Consider the following 19,872-nt stretch of genomic DNA (forward strand, 5'->3'; position numbering starts at 1 on the left):
CGGGTGTCAAACTCAGTCCCTGGAAGGCCGGAGACCTGCAGAGTTTAGATTCAAGCCTGATAGAACACACCTGATACAACTAATCATGCCCTTCAGGCTCATTTGAAAACTACATGCCTTGTGTGTTTGAGAAGGGTTGGAACAACACTCTACAGGGCTCGGGCCCTAAAGGAATTTAGTTTGACACCCCTGGTCTAAGCTCTCTCAGTTATCAGAAAAAAAGAACCACCCTGCCCCGTGTGAGGCTCGAACTCACGACCTTCAGATTATGAGACTGACGCGCTGCCTAACTGCGCCAACGAGGCCCGTGGGCCAAACGGGCCCGAACAGAGAAAAAGTAGCTTCTAGGTCCCTGGTTTCAGGTGCGGCTCGAACAGGCCATCTCTAGCCAGGCAAGGGTGTCAGGATGGCCGAGCGGTCTAAGGCGCTGCGTTCAGGTCGCAGTCTCCCCTGGAGGCGTGGGTTCGAATCCCACTTCTGACAGACCTATCCTTTGGCTGCAGACAGAGACTTCAGTCTTCTGCTACGTTGGGCCAGCAGGGCGTTAACTTTGACAAAACGACGCATTAGGCAAATGCTAGTATTAATTGGGCAGGCGTTGAAGACAAGGATGAGTTTTTAGACACTTTTTGAAAAGGGTTAAAGCCTCCGCTGCTCGAATTGAGATAGGCAGGCCGATCCACCAGCTGGGAACAGTCCAGGAAAAGGTCCTTGAGAGTGATTTTGTGCCTCTTTGGGATGGCACCACGAGGCATCGTTCACTTGCAGAAAGCAAGCGTAGGTCTGCACCATCGACTTTAGGTATATTGCTGCAGAGCCAGTGGTTATCTTGTAGGCAAACATCAGTACCTTGAATCTGATGCGAACAGCTATTGGTAGCCAGTGCAAAATTATGAAGAGAGGTGTGACGTGGGCTTTCTTTGGCTCGTTGAAGACCAGTCTCGCTGCTGCATCCTGGATCAGTTGCAGAGGCTTGATAGTACGTGCCGGAAGACCCGCCAAGGGAGCATAGCAGTAGTCCAGTCTGGAGAAAACAAAGAGCTTGGACAAGGAGTTGTGTGGCCTGCTCTGATCGGAAGGGTCTAATCTTCCGAACGTTGTACAAGGCAAATCTTCAGGACCGGGCCAGTGCAGCAATATGGCCTTTGAAACTTCACAAAACCTCAGGAGGACGTGGCCACGTGTTACATGAATATGAGAGGGATGCTATTGCTGCCTTCATGTAGCATTAGCCAGCATGCATGCAGAATTTTGACTTCACTGTAAATAAAAGGATTGCACGGGCCTACACGCAATGTCGCTGGATGAGATTCAGGGAATTTACCTGGAACCTGACAGTTTTCCACAAAGCATCATTTCACCTGCCCTGAAGAGGAGCTGTGGCCTTTTGCCCCCAGGAGACACAGGGAAACCCACACGAAAGGGGACAGAGAACCTCACTCTTTCTTTCTAAGCCACGGGTGTCAAACTCAGTCCCTGGAAGGCCGGAGACCTGCAGAGTTTAGATTCAAGCCTGATAGAACACACCTGATACAACTAATCATGCCCTTCAGGCTCATTTGAAAACTACATGCCTTGTGTGTTTGAGAAGGGTTGGAACAACACTCTACAGGGCTCGGGCCCTAAAGGAATTTAGTTTGACACCCCTGGTCTAAGCTCTCTCAGTTATCAGAAAAAAAGAACCACCCTGCCCCGTGTGAGGCTCGAACTCACGACCTTCAGATTATGAGACTGACGCGCTGCCTAACTGCGCCAACGAGGCCCGTGGGCTAAAGGGGGCCCGAACAGAGAAAAAGTAGCTTCTAGGTCCCTGGTTTCAGGTGCGGCTCGAACAGGCCATCTCTAGCCAGGCAAGGGTGTCAGGATGGCCGAGCGGTCTAAGGCGCTGCGTTCAGGTCGCAGTCTCCCCTGGAGGCGTGGGTTCGAATCCCACTTCTGACAGACCTATCCTTTGGCTGCAGACAGAGACTTCAGTCTTCTGCTACGTTGGGCCAGCAGGGCGTTAACTTTGACAAAACGACGCATTAGGCAAATGCTAGTATTAATTGGGCAGGCGTTGAAGACAAGGATGAGTTTTTAGACACTTTTTGAAAAGGGTTAAAGCCTCCGCTGCTCGAATTGAGATAGGCAGGCCGATCCACCAGCTGGGAACAGTCCAGGAAAAGGTCCTTGAGAGTGATTTTGTGCCTCTTTGGGATGGCACCACGAGGCATCGTTCACTTGCAGAAAGCAAGCGTAGGTCTGCACCAGCGACTTTAGGTATATTGCTGCAGAGCCAGTGGTTATCTTGTAGGCAAACATCAGTACCTTGAATCTGATGCGAACAGCTATTGGTAGCCAGTGCAAAATTATGAAGAGAGGTGTGACGTGGGCTTTCTTTGGCTCGTTGAAGACCAGTCTCGCTGCTGCATCCTGGATCAGTTGCAGAGGCTTGATAGTACGTGCCGGAAGACCCGCCAAGGGAGCATAGCAGTAGTCCAGTCTGGAGAAAACAAAGAGCTTGGACAAGGAGTTGTGTGGCCTGCTCTGATCGGAAGGGTCTAATCTTCCGAACGTTGTACAAGGCAAATCTTCAGGACCGGGCCAGTGCAGCAATATGGCCTTTGAAACTTCACAAAACCTCAGGAGGACGTGGCCACGTGTTACATGAATATGAGAGGGATGCTATTGCTGCCTTCATGTAGCATTAGCCAGCATGCATGCAGAATTTTGACTTCACTGTAAATAAAAGGATTGCACGGGCCTACACGCAATGTCGCTGGATGAGATTCAGGGAATTTACCTGGAACCTCACAGTTTTCCACAAAGCATCATTTCACCTGCCCTGAAGAGGAGCTGTGGCCTTTTGCCCCCAGGAGACACAGGGAAACCCACACGAAAGGGGACAGAGAACCTCACTCTTTCTTTCTAAGCCACGGGTGTCAAACTCAGTCCCTGGAAGGCCGGAGACCTGCAGAGTTTAGATTCAAGCCTGATAGAACACACCTGATACAACTAATCATGCCCTTCAGGCTCATTTGAAAACTACATGCCTTGTGTGTTTGAGAAGGGTTGGAACAACACTCTACAGGGCTCGGGCCCTAAAGGAATTTAGTTTGACACCCCTGGTCTAAGCTCTCTCAGTTATCAGAAAAAAAGAACCACCCTGCCCCGTGTGAGGCTCGAACTCACGACCTTCAGATTATGAGACTGAAGCGCTGCCTAACTGCGCCAACGAGGCCCGTGGGCTAAAGGGGGCCCGAACAGAGAAAAAGTAGCTTCTAGGTCCCTGGTTTCAGGTGCGGCTCGAACAGGCCATCTCTAGCCAGGCAAGGGTGTCAGGATGGCCGAGCGGTCTAAGGCGCTGCGTTCAGGTCGCAGTCTCCCCTGGAGGCGTTGGTTTGAATCCCACTTCTGACAGACCTATCCTTTGGCTGCAGACAGAGACTTCAGTCTTCTGCTACGTTGGGCCAGCAGGGCGTTAACTTTGACAAAACGACGCATTAGGCAAATGCTAGTATTAATTGGGCAGGCGTTGAAGACAAGGATGAGTTTTTAGACACTTTTTGAAAAGGGTTAAAGCCTCCGCTGCTCGAATTGAGATAGGCAGGCCGATCCACCAGCTGGGAACAGTCCAGGAAAAGGTCCTTGAGAGTGATTTTGTGCCTCTTTGGGATGGCACCACGAGGCATCGTTCACTTGCAGAAAGCAAGCGTAGGTCTGCACCAGCGACTTTAGGTATATTGCTGCAGAGCCAGTGGTTATCTTGTAGGCAAACATCAGTACCTTGAATCTGATGCGAACAGCTATTGGTAGCCAGTGCAAAATTATGAAGAGAGGTGTGACGTGGGCTTTCTTTGGCTCGTTGAAGACCAGTCTCGCTGCTGCATCCTGGATCAGTTGCAGAGGCTTGATAGTACGTGCCGGAAGACCCGCCAAGGGAGCATAGCAGTAGTCCAGTCTGGAGAAAACAAAGAGCTTGGACAAGGAGTTGTGTGGCCTGCTCTGATCGGAAGGGTCTAATCTTCCGAACGTTGTACAAGGCAAATCTTCAGGACCGGGCCAGTGCAGCAATATGGCCTTTGAAACTTCACAAAACCTCAGGAGGACGTGGCCACGTGTTACATGAATATGAGAGGGATGCTATTGCTGCCTTCATGTAGCATTAGCCAGCATGCATGCAGAATTTTGACTTCACTGTAAATAAAAGGATTGCACGGGCCTACACGCAATGTCGCTGGATGAGATTCAGGGAATTTACCTGGAACCTCACAGTTTTCCACAAAGCATCATTTCACCTGCCCTGAAGAGGAGCTGTGGCCTTTTGCCCCCAGGAGACACAGGGAAACCCACACGAAAGGGGACAGAGAACCTCACTCTTTCTTTCTAAGCCACGGGTGTCAAACTCAGTCCCTGGAAGGCCGGAGACCTGCAGAGTTTAGATTCAAGCCTGATAGAACACACCTGATACAACTAATCATGCCCTTCAGGCTCATTTGAAAACTACATGCCTTGTGTGTTTGAGAAGGGTTGGAACAACACTCTACAGGGCTCGGGCCCTAAAGGAATTTAGTTTGACACCCCTGGTCTAAGCTCTCTCAGTTATCAGAAAAAAAGAACCACCCTGCCCCGTGTGAGGCTCGAACTCACGACCTTCAGATTATGAGACTGAAGCGCTGCCTAACTGCGCCAACGAGGCCCGTGGGCTAAAGGGGGCCCGAACAGAGAAAAAGTAGCTTCTAGGTCCCTGGTTTCAGGTGCGGCTCGAACAGGCCATCTCTAGCCAGGCAAGGGTGTCAGGATGGCCGAGCGGTCTAAGGCGCTGCGTTCAGGTCGCAGTCTCCCCTGGAGGCGTTGGTTTGAATCCCACTTCTGACAGACCTATCCTTTGGCTGCAGACAGAGACTTCAGTCTTCTGCTACGTTGGGCCAGCAGGGCGTTAACTTTGACAAAACGACGCATTAGGCAAATGCTAGTATTAATTGGGCAGGCGTTGAAGACAAGGATGAGTTTTTAGACACTTTTTGAAAAGGGTTAAAGCCTCCGCTGCTCGAATTGAGATAGGCAGGCCGATCCACCAGCTGGGAACAGTCCAGGAAAAGGTCCTTGAGAGTGATTTTGTGCCTCTTTGGGATGGCACCACGAGGCATCGTTCACTTGCAGAAAGCAAGCGTAGGTCTGCACCAGCGACTTTAGGTATATTGCTGCAGAGCCAGTGGTTATCTTGTAGGCAAACATCAGTACCTTGAATCTGATGCGAACAGCTATTGGTAGCCAGTGCAAAATTATGAAGAGAGGTGTGACGTGGGCTTTCTTTGGCTCGTTGAAGACCAGTCTCGCTGCTGCATCCTGGATCAGTTGCAGAGGCTTGATAGTACGTGCCGGAAGACCCGCCAAGGGAGCATAGCAGTAGTCCAGTCTGGAGAAAACAAAGAGCTTGGACAAGGAGTTGTGTGGCCTGCTCTGATCGGAAGGGTCTAATCTTCCGAACGTTGTACAAGGCAAATCTTCAGGACCGGGCCAGTGCAGCAATATGGCCTTTGAAACTTCACAAAACCTCAGGAGGACGTGGCCACGTGTTACATGAATATGAGAGGGATGCTATTGCTGCCTTCATGTAGCATTAGCCAGCATGCATGCAGAATTTTGACTTCACTGTAAATAAAAGGATTGCATGGGCCTACACGCAATGTCGCTGGATGAGATTCAGGGAATTTACCTGGAACCTCACAGTTTTCCACAAAGCATCATTTCACCTGCCCTGAAGAGGAGCTGTGGCCTTTTGCCCCCAGGAGACACAGGGAAACCCACACGAAAGGGGACAGAGAACCTCACTCTTTCTTTCTAAGCCACGGGTGTCAAACTCAGTCCCTGGAAGGCCGGAGACCTGCAGAGTTTAGATTCAAGCCTGATAGAACACACCTGATCCAACTAATCATGCCCTTCAGGCTCATTTGAAAACTACATGCCTTGTGTGTTTGAGAAGGGTTGGAACAACACTCTACAGGGCTCGGGCCCTAAAGGAATTTAGTTTGACACCCCTGGTCTAAGCTCTCTCAGTTATCAGAAAAAAAGAACCACCCTGCCCCGTGTGAGGCTCGAACTCACGACCTTCAGATTATGAGACTGACGCGCTGCCTAACTGCGCCAACGAGGCCCGTGGGCCAAACGGGCCCGAACAGAGAAAAAGTAGCTTCTAGGTCCCTGGTTTCAGGTGCGGCTCGAACAGGCCATCTCTAGCCAGGCAAGGGTGTCAGGATGGCCGAGCGGTCTAAGGCGCTGCGTTCAGGTCGCAGTCTCCCCTGGAGGCGTGGGTTCGAATCCCACTTCTGACAGACCTATCCTTTGGCTGCAGACAGAGACTTCAGTCTTCTGCTACGTTGGGCCAGCAGGGCGTTAACTTTGACAAAACGACGCATTAGGCAAATGCTAGTATTAATTGGGCAGGCGTTGAAGACAAGGATGAGTTTTTAGACACTTTTTGAAAAGGGTTAAAGCCTCCGCTGCTCGAATTGAGATAGGCAGGCCGATCCACCAGCTGGGAACAGTCCAGGAAAAGGTCCTTGAGAGTGATTTTGTGCCTCTTTGGGATGGCACCACGAGGCATCGTTCACTTGCAGAAAGCAAGCGTAGGTCTGCACCATCGACTTTAGGTATATTGCTGCAGAGCCAGTGGTTATCTTGTAGGCAAACATCAGTACCTTGAATCTGATGCGAACAGCTATTGGTAGCCAGTGCAAAATTATGAAGAGAGGTGTGACGTGGGCTTTCTTTGGCTCGTTGAAGACCAGTCTCGCTGCTGCATCCTGGATCAGTTGCAGAGGCTTGATAGTACGTGCCGGAAGACCCGCCAAGGGAGCATAGCAGTAGTCCAGTCTGGAGAAAACAAAGAGCTTGGACAAGGAGTTGTGTGGCCTGCTCTGATCGGAAGGGTCTAATCTTCCGAACGTTGTACAAGGCAAATCTTCAGGACCGGGCCAGTGCAGCAATATGGCCTTTGAAACTTCACAAAACCTCAGGAGGACGTGGCCACGTGTTACATGAATATGAGAGGGATGCTATTGCTGCCTTCATGTAGCATTAGCCAGCATGCATGCAGAATTTTGACTTCACTGTAAATAAAAGGATTGCACGGGCCTACACGCAATGTCGCTGGATGAGATTCAGGGAATTTACCTGGAACCTGACAGTTTTCCACAAAGCATCATTTCACCTGCCCTGAAGAGGAGCTGTGGCCTTTTGCCCCCAGGAGACACAGGGAATCCCACACGAAAGGGGACAGAGAACCTCACTCTTTCTTTCTAAGCCACGGGTGTCAAACTCAGTCCCTGGAAGGCCGGAGACCTGCAGAGTTTAGATTCAAGCCTGATAGAACACACCTGATACAACTAATCATGCCCTTCAGGCTCATTTGAAAACTACATGCCTTGTGTGTTTGAGAAGGGTTGGAACAACACTCTACAGGGCTCGGGCCCTAAAGGAATTTAGTTTGACACCCCTGGTCTAAGCTCTCTCAGTTATCAGAAAAAAAGAACCACCCTGCCCCGTGTGAGGCTCGAACTCACGACCTTCAGATTATGAGACTGACGCGCTGCCTAACTGCGCCAACGAGGCCCGTGGGCTAAAGGGGGCCCGAACAGAGAAAAAGTAGCTTCTAGGTCCCTGGTTTCAGGTGCGGCTCGAACAGGCCATCTCTAGCCAGGCAAGGGTGTCAGGATGGCCGAGCGGTCTAAGGCGCTGCGCTCAAGCTGGGGAACAGTAGTCCGTCAAAGACGGGGAAGAAGGGAAGAAAAGAGGGAAGGAAGAAAAAGAGAAGGGGAAGAAGAGAAAGAAAAAATGAAGAAAAGAAAGGGTGAAATTTGACGTTCAAAGCCCAATCTTCCTTAGCATGCGCGCAGTGATACATCTTCCGGTTTCTTCTTGCGTTAAATTCGGGCATTTATATTACACTGTTTCCTATTGCAGGTGCTCCCCGCGACCCAGGTTCGAATCCAGCTAAAGACAACTTTTTGTAATATTGTTAATTGCTTTAAATAAATAATGTTTCAATGTTAATTAAATGTATATATATGTGCTTTGTTTGATATTTTTTGTCATGAAAATGTAAGTACACGAATGGAAATGTGTTTTGTTATTATTAGTTATTTAGTAGTTGTTGTATTCATAATTTATTCTGATTAAGCATATTATTATTGCAGTTGTATTGATATTTATTCTGATTAAGGATTTTTACATCTTACATTCAGGATCTTACATTTATTCGACACATTCAAATCTGTCATTTCTAATTAAAGATGAAAATATTCATATGCTGGAAAATGTCTGTGACAAATGACAAATGCAAATTATTTTTTGTAAACACGTTTTATTTTTTCAGTGTACTGATGAAATGGTTATATTAAAGTGCAAATTACAAAAAATCTGTCTTTTGCCAATTATTATTTTATTTTTACAATTATGCCAATAGAACAATAATAAATATTAAACAAATTAAATTTTAAATAAGTTTTAAAACAACTTTAAATCAAAAGGGAAATAAAATGAATTTTTTTTTAACTGAACAGTAATAAATATAAAATTAAATAAGTTTTCAAACAATAAATTAAAAAGGTAAATAAAACAGTAAATACAGTTTTAAATACAAACACAAATAAGTTAAATAGGTTTTTAAAAAGCAGTAAATAAAATATTAAATAATGTTCAACACAAATAATAACTATAACTATATTTAAACAACTATATACACACTACAATAAATAAAAATATATACATTATTTGGGAACAGTTTTCCGCATTTCCTCTAACCACTGTTCTTTTGTAACAGTTTCAGATTGTGGGCAGTATACTTTGCCCCTGTACTGGCTATGTCCTGTTGCACTGGTTTTGAAATGTCCGCATTTCTTGCAAGTGTTCGCCTCTACAGTTCTCTTGTAGGGTCTCTTAGGCATGGTTTGGGGATTGGCAGCTGGTTGTGAACTTGTGCCCTGCACAACTGTAGGATGTAACAGTGGCATCCCCTGAACCACTGGCATTCCCTGGACCATCGGGATTCCCTGAACCATTGGCATTCCCTGAACCAATGGCATCCTCTGGACCATTGGCATGCCCTGGACCATTTGCATGCCCTGGACCATTGGCAGTCTTTGAGCCATTGGCATGCCCTGGAACATTGGCACACCCTGAAGCATTGGCACACCCGGGAAACCTGGTGCTGCAGGTATAAGTATATTGGGTACCATCTGCACTGATGCTCCAGGTGCTGATGGCGTAACCAACATAGTAGTCTGTGTTGGTGCCTTGGGTCTGAGAGGAGGTCGCCCAGTAGAGGTGTGCCTCTGTTTTGCCTGACCTGCTGTGCTCTCTGGTAGCTTGTACTGGTGCTGCTCCCCTGATTGTTCTGGCTCAGTCCGTAGGCGTTTGGCAGCCTGGAGAGGTTCCTGAGCTTCAGGGAGGGGCTGAGGCAACTGAATGCCCTGAATCAGCACAGACAGTTCCTGCTTTTTCTGTCTGTTGTTATACCACTGAATCAGGGTATTCTGGTTAACCTCCATCAGCTGCATTAAGGTTCCTCCCATCACCAAGCTGTTGCCCAGTACAAGCTGCCTTATCCTCCTGTAATCCTGGAGGATTAGAGACCATCTCGACAGCGTTCCCTTGCCTTTTCTCTTGGGGCTTGGGTGGGTATTGCAAAGCCTGATGAAGATGGTTTCCACCAGACGGCAACAGTCAGGCCACTGAGCAGGTGCGCTGCTTGCTCCCAGCACACTTCTGATGGTGCTCTCTACTCCTGGGGTTTTAGTGGGCCTCTTTGGTACTCTGAAGCGTCCACTCAGCAGTCTCTTCTGGTGTCTAGCTGCATACACCACCCGTTGCTTGTCCTGGTCAGCCAGGTTCTGCCAAAGTTCAATTATGGTGCTGGCTTCCTGATTGGTCAGGCTAAGGGCTGTGTGACCCCGGAGCTCCACCAGATATTCGGCCAGCTTGTCCACATGTTGGTATCCCGGGACATTTTGGTAGTCAACAGCCTATTAAGAAAACAAGCACAAATAATAATCACATTTGTTAAATGCCTAGTTCCATAACTAGTTCCATTGATGTGTTGCTGTTTAACACAATCTGTATAGTACAAAGCACTAACTAAATAAAACTGATTTGTTGCCTACTAATGACTTTAGTTTAAAATCTGAGCAAAGTCTGGATATAAAGCAGTAGCAAGAAGTATATGTTGATCAATCCTTATTTTAATTTAATATAGTTTATTTGAAAGAAATAGAGAGGAGTGGCACTTACAGTCTCTTCATCGTCATCATCATCCTGACCAGCATCCTCTGGCTCTGAGGAGAGTGGTGAAACAGATGTTTCAGAGGGAAAAGGTGGCACAGCAGTCCCCGAGGGTCCAGGTGATGAAGGAGCAGGTGTAGGATCAGGGACCAGTGAAGGGGATGTGGAACCCAGTACAGCCGTGTCACTGCTGGTGACCACGGTGGAAGAACCCAGTGTCAGAGTGGAGGAGGGAGGTGACAGAACATCCTCGGGATCTGCAATTGTGTGATCCTCGCTGACATCACAGAAGCCCTCATCTTCATCTCGCTCCTCCACATTAAGTTCCTCGATGAGCTCTGCCGTCTCTTCAGAGTCTGGGTTCATGTCCTGCAGTGCCTGACCAGTCTGCTGGAATAGATACTGCACTCCAATGAGCTCACCTGGAATAAAAACAATGAATAGGAATTAAATATAATTGCTGTGCAACATATTTGATACATAAGGCCTTTGTAGTTGTTCATATATTGTTATAGTGTGAGATCATGGAGATCATAGTACAGGAGAAAAAGAAAAAAAAGGCCATAAACCTATAACTGTGGGGCCAAAACAAAGAAATACAATACAATGATGACTGAGAAACATACAAATACAATTACTCAAATGTAACTCAAATGTAATTACTCAAATGTTACTACATGTAACTTGACTTTTCTAATCAAGTAAACCAAAGTAACTTCAGTACAGTAAATGGTCACCAAATATTACTAATAATAATCAAGTTATTCTTTCTAAAAATTAACTACTTTCTAATAAAAAAGATTCCACAGCAAAATGACATGTGATTTATGAGATTAAGGTAGACGTTTGTACAATTATACTGAAAGGCCTTTTACTTGAAAGAAAATATCGATCAGATGACAGAGGGCATGTTTCAAGAAAAAAAAAGTTGATCAAGTTGATAGTTTATAGTTCAAAAATACAGATACAAAGTACACTGTATAGGCTTAAATAAAATATTGACTGAGACTACACGGGAATTGCAAGTTAATTAACAATAATAAATTATTTTACCGGTGTAACGTGCAGGGGGACAAAACGTGGGGACCACTTTCCTGCCAAACAGCTTTTCATAATTGCTGTTTACACAGTGAACAAGTTCTCCTGTGTAGCTGCGTAAAGCTGATGGCTCAGATGACATGGAAGCTGCCTCCCGATCCTGGTTCCACCTGTGTAGACCCTCCAACAAATAAATCTGAAAGTTCAGACTGTTTGCACTGGTCCCTTTAAACAGACAACAGTTTTTAGGCAATGTTAAACACACAGACACTTAAATGTTCTTTCTTTGCACATGCAGTGTGTGTTCGACAAATACATACCTGGGATGAAACGGTTAAGGTGTAAATGAAAGGATTCAAGAGAAGTGGAGCCTCTGGCACATCTGTAAGTCTTCAGAAGCACACCTCCCTTGGTTAGGCTCCCGGTCTCAGTATAGAGGGCAACACCAAGAGGGTCTTGGATACACTTGATGTGCTTCTTTTGGACACACCAGATGTGCTCCATCCTTTCTCGATCCAAGAGAGGAACCCCCAGAGAGTCATTTCCCTTGCTGCTCAGGAGTTCTGTAAGCAGTTGTTCAAGGAGAAGGATGGTAGTCTCCTCTCCACGGGTCCTCCTCCGGCAATGTAGAGCCAGCTCCTCCCTGGTCAGATGCTTGTTTACATCTTCATCTGTCAGCGCAGGCCAACCCTGGGACATCAACAGCTCTCTCTTTGCTTTGCGAAGGATAGAGACGTCAGCTGCATCCCATTCAAAGATGCATGCTGATAGCCGTGACATGAAAATGGGGTACAACTGATGGGCATCAGTTGTACACCCCAAGGCAATCCTGCGCATAAAATGCCAGATGTCCAAGCGTATCATGAGATCTGGTCAGCCCCTAAACCTGGTTTTCAGCTTGCTCTCGCTCACCTCACTGCAGCACCCACAGTCCACGTACAACACAGAAGGTGGATTTACACCAGCCTGCTGGTATCTTTTCACCAGACCGTCTACCATCATGTCAAGTCCTGCTCCTTCCTGGGCTGTCAGCACACTTATGAGCACCTGACCAAACTCGTTGCCAACAGAGGTAAGCCAGAGTCCCGTTCCCCTCGCTGTCCCAGCCAGCTTCTTGGTGATCTGTAATAAGAGATGATATGAAGCATGCTGTAAATATAAATCAAACATCACACCATGAAAAATACAGATACAGTGCCATGCTGGTATATAAACACCATTAATGAACAAATCCACAACTAACCTTTTTAGTAGAATCCATCTTCAAGACAGAGCCATAGGTGGATGTTATTCTGGCATGGATTTCATCCAGCCTGGTCAGAATGTCTTGGCTGTAAACGGTGAGCAACCACTTGCAGCTTGGCACCACCGTAGGCTCTGGGGGCTCCTGGAAATTTACTGGCATCACCCCGGGTTGATTGAGGAAGTCAACACATTGGGTGGTGTACCGGGCCAGATGATGGAGCCACTGCTCGCTGTGGTTTTCACGCAGCTGCTTTATCACCCTAGTGGGACTATTGCCTAAGCCACGCTCACGCAAGAGCCTGATGACCCGCATATCACAGGCGTACCTTAGGAAAAGCAAAATCCACATATTCATATATTTTAGCTATTTAATTGTAAAGTATTTGCATACATACACACACGTGATGATGGGCTAACAACTGGATGAGGAATGAAAGTGTACTTACTTCCGCGTGAGGATGACCTGAAACTCAGAGCGATGGCCCAGATCTAGCTGTTGCAGGACAGTCTGACTCCAGGACACATGCGAGGCTCTACACTTTGTACAGATAAGGGTTTCTGTGACCATATTGTATGTTCTGTCAATGTCTAGAACCTGCCGTGCCCTTTTGTGCAGACCACCTCCTGTCAGCTGATGTTGTCCGCAGGCTGGATTGGGACAGAGAACCTTAACCCTCCACAGCTTGTATGGCATCCACAGCAGAAGAGTATGACAAAAGAATCTGTCTGGAGCTGGAGCCTGATTGTAAATAAGTGCTGGTTGTGGGGGGTAATACCAGAGCTGGAGGTCATCATGAAGTGCTGGCTTTCCTTTGGATCCAATTTTGAAAAGCCTTTTGCCAATCCACTTGTGATCCTCTGGTGGTATGTTCTCAGACCACAAACGAGGAAGTTGAACTACAGATGGACCTTGCAATAATGCCCCAGAAGGAGCAGTCTGTGATGGAAAAAAAGGCAAAACATTAAGTTTAGTAAGTTCATTTTACTTTTTAATCACTTTAAGAATTTTATTTGTATCCCTGATTACTTTCACATAAAATCATCATTGTATTACATGGTATTACAATGATTATTACGACAATGAAACTGATAACTTTACATTATACACGGAAGTCATCCAAAAAAAGGAACAAAATAATCCTGAAATCCTGTTGAATATGAAATAAAAAAGAATTCTGAGACTTTATAACCAATATCTATTTATTCTGACACATGAATGTTAACATCTATACACTGTTTATCATCAATAAATCAGTATCATGTAAACTCAATTGACATTATGACAATAGTTTGATTGTTGTTGTTTTTTTTCAGCATGAATGTGTTTTAATGAACTACTGGTTATAAAAGTAATATTCAATTTTCATGGCATGTAATCCTTTTTACATCTCCATTAAGTGTCTGGTAAAAGCTGATTTAATTACATTTTTGGACCAACAGAATATGAAATTACTTACAGAGACGATCCTGCATGGCTGAGCGGGATTGGACACATCTGCAGTGGCTCTGGGGACAGGGGTTGGAACTGTAGGATCTGGTGTCTGTACAATCATGAAGTAAAATATAGATTTTGCAAATAGAACATTACAATAACTTAGTCGTCCTAGATTAAATCATACACTACAGTTGCAAAGTTTGAGGCCCAAATGTTTATAAAAGAAACCTATTCTGCTCACCAAGGTTGCATTTGATAAAAAATACAGTCAAAAACTAAAAAGATAGTTAAATTGTGGAACATTACTACAATTTAAAGTTTAAAAATAGGAAATGTAATTTATTTATACGGTGGCAAGAACCAATTTTCAGCATCATTACTCCAGTCTTCAGTGTTACATGATCCTTCAGAAACCATTCTATTGAACATAAACCTTCATTATTAGTTGAAAACGTGAAAATAGCTGATAATAAAACTGCATTACAGTGGTTGCCACACTTATGGTGTTGGGGAAAGCACACAAAGATGAAAATCAAGGGTAAATAATCTTTAATTAACCCACACAAAGGAAGGCAGTAACACATAGACCAAGACAAACTGAACAGACTAAATTTAAGTAGACAGACCAATGAGGGACAAATGAGTAAATTAACTAGACACAGATTAACTGAATGACATAATCAAGAGGAGACACAAACTAGGTTGAGGAACATGAGGAGAGAAAATACAAAAGTCCATAAATATGACAGGTGGTATTTTTCAGAATTAAGTTTGAAGAACAGCATTTATTTGAAATAGAAATCGTTTGTAACATGATGTTGAATAGAAATCTTTTGTGTCTGAGATTTTTTTATCAATTTAATGCCTCCTTTTTCAATAAAAGTAACACTATCTTAACATCAATAACTTTTGAATAGTAATTTATATGAAATCTATTTATAAAATATAACTTTTTTGTTTATTAATATATGGTTTTCTGTTATTAAAAAATAGTTTAAATAGTTTAATAATTTGTATAGAATGGAACGTGAAACGTGTCTTCATAGAGTACAATATAGATTATGCCATTACTTACAGAGACTGTAGTGCTTGGTCTAGAGGCACTAGACACTGCTGCGCTGGGCTGGTCTTCAGCCTGAGAAGTTCTCCTGGCCAAACTGAGATTTGGCTTTGCTGCAGCAATGTGAGACCCGGTAAATCTTGATTTGGTAAACTAAAAATGTGAGAAGACAGAATGTGTTATAATAGCAAGCATTACTATTTGTGTTAATATTACAATTTTAAGTAAATGCAGCATTTACTTGCAGGAAAAAAAAGAGCTTTAACACATGAGAAGTATTGAGAGAGATGCCATGAGGGACATGAGTCTAGCTCAGTGACCTTCAACAAAGGCAGAGCTCAGTTAGAGACAAAGAGGACAATCAAAGAGTAGAGCCCAGAGATGAAAGGGAGAAAGCAGGCAGGTTACAATCTTCATTTATTCTTGACCATGTGACTTAAACCAAAGCTGAGATATTCAAACCGACCAATCAGCAGACAACAGTTGCCCCCATTGTACAAGAGGTGTGAAAATTAGCAGGTCTCAACCAGCATCTCATAGAATTCTTGCTTTTTCTTTTTTTCTTCTTACTTTCTGAACTTCCTCGAATTTGAACTGAGCTCATACTTCAGTGCTACAAAAAAGCAATTCTTACCAATGAAAATTGTGTTGCAACTCTTGCTTGCACAGGTGCAGTTGGCTGGGGCTGGGGCAGGGGATGAGGCTGGAGGTCAGGCTGACTCTGCTCCATGACCTTCTTTGCTGTTTCAGCAGCATGAGGTTGTTCCACCACCTTTTGTGCTGGTCCAGTAACGTTTGACGCAGTGGGCTGCTTAACACAACCAAAAAAAATTAATAAAAAATACATATAACAATTCAGAAAGAAAACATTTCAGTAAATAATATTAACAAAAAATACTTGCTACATTAATGTTACCTTTAGAGTGTGAAAACCACAGATGCATTTCAGCACACCTCCAAGCAAGGTTGTTTGGCCACGAGACAGCATCGGACATTTCTCAATCTGTAAGTATTATAACAAATGTAATGCACAATACAAGTGAGTATAAAGCATACAATACTTTATTAAATTAATATATTAATTCATTCACTGATTAATGTCTAGGACACAAGTCAAGCTTATCTTACATATAATGTTAGAGCTGGTATCTCTCTTTAAAGGAGAGAGATACAAGAGAGGAACATTTCACACCTTCAGACCACCTATTCATTCACTGTCCCTTCCCCCTTCCCCCTCTCAAATCTCTGAGTCTCCCAGTACACAAAAGGTCTTTGATGTAACTTTTCATTAACAGTATGACATAAATCTCAAAATACCTGCAACATTACATAAACATAACACAACCATCACATTACACCATACCAATGAATGGGACCAGGTAAATGTTTGTAATGGAGCCTAATCTGTTGTTCTCTTATGCAAATACATTAAACAACTATACTAATAATGTTCGATTATGCAAGTCAACAAACACTTAAGTGTTTTTTTTCTCTCTATCATGCAAAGGTAACAAACACTCACTCACCCTTTGATAAATCTCGTACCACTTTTTCTGTCTAGGAGCAGGCCTGTTACCTTCATTTGATGGCCACATTCCTGTGCTGGCAAACTTTTTTAAACGCGAAATCCATTCAGCGTCCGACATAGCTTTATGTGATTTTTGTTGTTTGCCAGACATTTTTATTGACTTTGATGAAACAGTTTTGAAAGAACAATTAAAACAGTTAAAATTACACTAATAATAAAAAAATTGAATACAAAATTTTTTTTGCAATTAGATGATAATTTCTTAACTGTTGTCGTCGTCGGTAATATCGCCGTATTTAGTTTTAAAATGAAGTTTCGCTGTCCTCCGTAAAAATGATGCTGAGCTCCGCGGCAATGATACTCGTCGTAGGTCACGAACTTCGGTAATGAACTTTTTTGACCCTTGACACACCTCCTGAGGACGATGTCATTCTTTCGTACACCTTCGGCACGTTTCGGCAACTTGATTGACACCTGACTAGAAGCGCTGACCCCTCCACCTAGCGGTGATACGCGGAAACGTGCCGCCGGCATCCCCTTGCTCTCTGATTGGCCAAATGTCACGAATGTCAAGAGAATGTTATGAATTGCGCTTTTTGATTGGCTGGAAATGTTAAGGCGCTTCGACGCCATTGGTCCAAATGTCATAGCGCTTCGATGCGATTGGCTGTGCAGTTCGACATTGCTCAACATTTCTGAAATTATGTCGGACTATCCTTCGTCAGCTAGCGCTCAGGTCGCAGTCTCCCCTGGAGGCGTGGGTTCGAATCCCACTTCTGACAGACCTATCCTTTGGCTGCAGACAGAGACTTCAGTCTTCTGCTACGTTGGGCCAGCAGGGCGTTAACTTTGACAAAACGACGCATTAGGCAAATGCTAGTATTAATTGGGCAGGCGTTGAAGACAAGGATGAGTTTTTAGACACTTTTTGAAAAGGGTTAAAGCCTCCGCTGCTCGAATTGAGATAGGCAGGCCGATCCACCAGCTGGGAACAGTCCAGGAAAAGGTCCTTGAGAGTGATTTTGTGCCTCTTTGGGATGGCACCACGAGGCATCGTTCACTTGCAGAAAGCAAGCGTAGGTCTGCACCATCGACTTTAGGTATATTGCTGCAGAGCCAGTGGTTATCTTGTAGGCAAACATCAGTACCTTGAATCTGATGCGAACAGCTATTGGTAGCCAGTGCAAAATTATGAAGAGAGGTGTGACGTGGGCTTTCTTTGGCTCGTTGAAGACCAGTCTCGCTGCTGCATCCTGGATCAGTTGCAGAGGCTTGATAGTACGTGCCGGAAGACCCGCCAAGGGAGCATAGCAGCAGTCCAGTCTGGAGAAAACAAAGAGCTTGGACAAGGAGTTGTGTGGCCTGCTCTGATCGGAAGGGTCTAATCTTCCGAACGTTGTACAAGGCAAATCTTCAGGACCGGGCCAGTGCAGCAATATGGCCTTTGAAACTTCACAAAACCTCAGGAGGACGTGGCCACGTGTTACATGAATATGAGAGGGATGCTATTGCTGCCTTCATGTAGCATTAGCCAGCATGCATGCAGAATTTTGACTTCACTGTAAATAAAAGGATTGCACGGGCCTACACGCAATGTCGCTGGATGAGATTCAGGGAATTTACCTGGAACCTGACAGTTTTCCACAAAGCATCATTTCACCTGCCCTGAAGAGGAGCTGTGGCCTTTTGCCCCCAGGAGACACAGGGAAACCCACACGAAAGGGGACAGAGAACCTCACTCTTTCTTTCTAAGCCACGGGTGTCAAACTCAGTCCCTGGAAGGCCGGAGACCTGCAGAGTTTAGATTCAAGCCTGATAGAACACACCTGATACAACTAATCATGCCCTTCAGGCTCATTTGAAAACTACATGCCTTGTGTGTTTGAGAAGGGTTGGAACAACACTCTACAGGGCTCGGGCCCTAAAGGAATTTAGTTTGACACCCCTGGTCTAAGCTCTCTCAGTTATCAGAAAAAAAGAACCACCCTGCCCCGTGTGAGGCTCGAACTCACGACCTTCAGATTATGAGACTGACGCGCTGCCTAACTGCGCCAACGAGGCCCGTGGGCTAAAGGGGGCCCGAACAGAGAAAAAGTAGCTTCTAGGTCCCTGGTTTCAGGTGCGGCTCGAACAGGCCATCTCTAGCAAGGCAAGGGTGTCAGGATGGCCGAGCGGTCTAAGGCGCTGCGTTCAGGTCGCAGTCTCCCCTGGAGGCGTGGGTTTGAATCCCACTTCTGACAGACCTATCCTTTGGCTGCAGACAGAGACTTCAGTCTTCTGCTACGTTGGGCCAGCAGGGCGTTAACTTTGACAAAACGACGCATTAGGCAAATGCTAGTATTAATTGGGCAGGCGTTGAAGACAAGGATGAGTTTTTAGACACTTTTTGAAAAGGGTTAAAGCCTCCGCTGCTCGAATTGAGATAGGCAGGCCGATCCACCAGCTGGGAACAGTCCAGGAAAAGGTCCTTGAGAGTGATTTTGTGCCTCTTTGGGATGGCACCACGAGGCATCGTTCACTTGCAGAAAGCAAGCGTAGGTCTGCACCAGCGACTTTAGGTATATTGCTGCAGAGCCAGTGGTTATCTTGTAGGCAAACATCAGTACCTTGAATCTGATGCGAACAGCTATTGGTAGCCAGTGCAAAATTATGAAGAGAGGTGTGACGTGGGCTTTCTTTGGCTCGTTGAAGACCAGTCTCGCTGCTGCATCCTGGATCAGTTGCAGAGGCTTGATAGTACGTGCCGGAAGACCCGCCAAGGGAGCATAGCAGTAGTCCAGTCTGGAGAAAACAAAGAGCTTGGACAAGGAGTTGTGTGGCCTGCTCTGATCGGAAGGGTCTAATCTTCCGAACGTTGTACAAGGCAAATCTTCAGGACCGGGCCAGTGCAGCAATATGGCCTTTGAAACTTCACAAAACCTCAGGAGGACGTGGCCACGTGTTACATGAATATGAGAGGGATGCTATTGCTGCCTTCATGTAGCATTAGCCAGCATGCATGCAGAATTTTGACTTCACTGTAAATAAAAGGATTGCATGGGCCTACACGCAATGTCGCTGGATGAGATTCAGGGAATTTACCTGGAACCTCACAGTTTTCCACAAAGCATCATTTCACCTGCCCTGAAGAGGAGCTGTGGCCTTTTGCCCCCAGGAGACACAGGGAAACCCACACGAAAGGGGACAGAGAACCTCACTCTTTCTTTCTAAGCCACGGGTGTCAAACTCAGTCCCTGGAAGGCCGGAGACCTGCAGAGTTTAGATTCAAGCCTGATAGAACACACCTGATCCAACTAATCATGCCCT

At 45.4% G+C, this 19,872-nt stretch overlaps 1 protein-coding gene and 11 non-coding genes across 12 annotated transcripts; 4 read left to right on the forward strand and 8 right to left on the reverse strand.

The window, feature by feature from the left end:
* Nucleotides 1-231: 231 nt before the first annotated feature.
* On the reverse strand, nt 232-305 carry trnam-cau (transfer RNA methionine (anticodon CAU)). Its single transcript has one exon. It is a non-coding gene; the product is annotated as a tRNA-Met (tRNA).
* A 95-nt stretch (nt 306-400) lies between these two features.
* trnal-cag (transfer RNA leucine (anticodon CAG)) lies at nt 401-483 on the forward strand. Its single transcript has one exon. It is a non-coding gene; the product is annotated as a tRNA-Leu (tRNA).
* Nucleotides 484-1,688: 1,205 nt separating this feature from the next.
* trnam-cau (transfer RNA methionine (anticodon CAU)) lies at nt 1,689-1,762 on the reverse strand. The gene has a single exon. It is a non-coding gene; the product is annotated as a tRNA-Met (tRNA).
* Nucleotides 1,763-1,858: 96 nt separating this feature from the next.
* Nucleotides 1,859-1,941, forward strand: trnal-cag (transfer RNA leucine (anticodon CAG)). The gene has a single exon. It is a non-coding gene; the product is annotated as a tRNA-Leu (tRNA).
* Nucleotides 1,942-3,146: 1,205 nt separating this feature from the next.
* On the reverse strand, nt 3,147-3,220 carry trnam-cau (transfer RNA methionine (anticodon CAU)). Its single transcript has one exon. It is a non-coding gene; the product is annotated as a tRNA-Met (tRNA).
* Nucleotides 3,221-4,604: 1,384 nt separating this feature from the next.
* trnam-cau (transfer RNA methionine (anticodon CAU)) lies at nt 4,605-4,678 on the reverse strand. The gene has a single exon. It is a non-coding gene; the product is annotated as a tRNA-Met (tRNA).
* A 1,384-nt stretch (nt 4,679-6,062) lies between these two features.
* trnam-cau (transfer RNA methionine (anticodon CAU)) lies at nt 6,063-6,136 on the reverse strand. The gene has a single exon. It is a non-coding gene; the product is annotated as a tRNA-Met (tRNA).
* Nucleotides 6,137-6,231: 95 nt separating this feature from the next.
* trnal-cag (transfer RNA leucine (anticodon CAG)) lies at nt 6,232-6,314 on the forward strand. The gene has a single exon. It is a non-coding gene; the product is annotated as a tRNA-Leu (tRNA).
* Nucleotides 6,315-7,519: 1,205 nt separating this feature from the next.
* Nucleotides 7,520-7,593, reverse strand: trnam-cau (transfer RNA methionine (anticodon CAU)). Its single transcript has one exon. It is a non-coding gene; the product is annotated as a tRNA-Met (tRNA).
* A 1,157-nt stretch (nt 7,594-8,750) lies between these two features.
* LOC127970667 (uncharacterized) lies at nt 8,751-12,740 on the reverse strand. The gene is made up of 5 exons (XM_052573338.1): nt 12,542-12,740; nt 11,619-12,420; nt 11,314-11,523; nt 10,270-10,682; nt 8,751-10,004 (listed from the first exon to the last, which is right to left on the reverse strand). The coding sequence occupies exons 2-5, from the start codon at nt 12,160-12,162 to the stop codon at nt 8,751-8,753; spliced, it is 2,421 nt and encodes an 806-aa protein (XP_052429298.1). The 5' UTR covers nt 12,163-12,420; nt 12,542-12,740.
* A 5,813-nt stretch (nt 12,741-18,553) lies between these two features.
* trnam-cau (transfer RNA methionine (anticodon CAU)) lies at nt 18,554-18,627 on the reverse strand. The gene has a single exon. It is a non-coding gene; the product is annotated as a tRNA-Met (tRNA).
* A 96-nt stretch (nt 18,628-18,723) lies between these two features.
* Nucleotides 18,724-18,806, forward strand: trnal-cag (transfer RNA leucine (anticodon CAG)). Its single transcript has one exon. It is a non-coding gene; the product is annotated as a tRNA-Leu (tRNA).
* Nucleotides 18,807-19,872: the final 1,066 nt, after the last annotated feature.

The sequence above is a fragment of the Carassius gibelio genome, chromosome A4, assembly GCF_023724105.1.
Source record: "Carassius gibelio isolate Cgi1373 ecotype wild population from Czech Republic chromosome A4, carGib1.2-hapl.c, whole genome shotgun sequence".
Taxonomy (NCBI): Eukaryota; Metazoa; Chordata; class Actinopteri; order Cypriniformes; family Cyprinidae; genus Carassius; species Carassius gibelio.

Bases quoted from the DNA above. Each gene is read 5' to 3' on its own strand.
- LOC127970667 (XM_052573338.1), bottom strand. From the start codon at position 12,162: ATGATACGCTTGGACATCTGGCATTTTATGCGCAGGATTGCCTTGGGG. The intron at 11,524-11,618 runs GTATGTATTTGT...GTCTGTTTAAAG, and splicing joins CCTTAACCGTTTCATCCCAG to GGACCAGTGCAAACAGTCTG. The intron at 10,005-10,269 runs GTAAGTGCCACT...TTTTCTTAATAG, and splicing joins ATGATGACGATGAAGAGACT to GCTGTTGACTACCAAAATGT.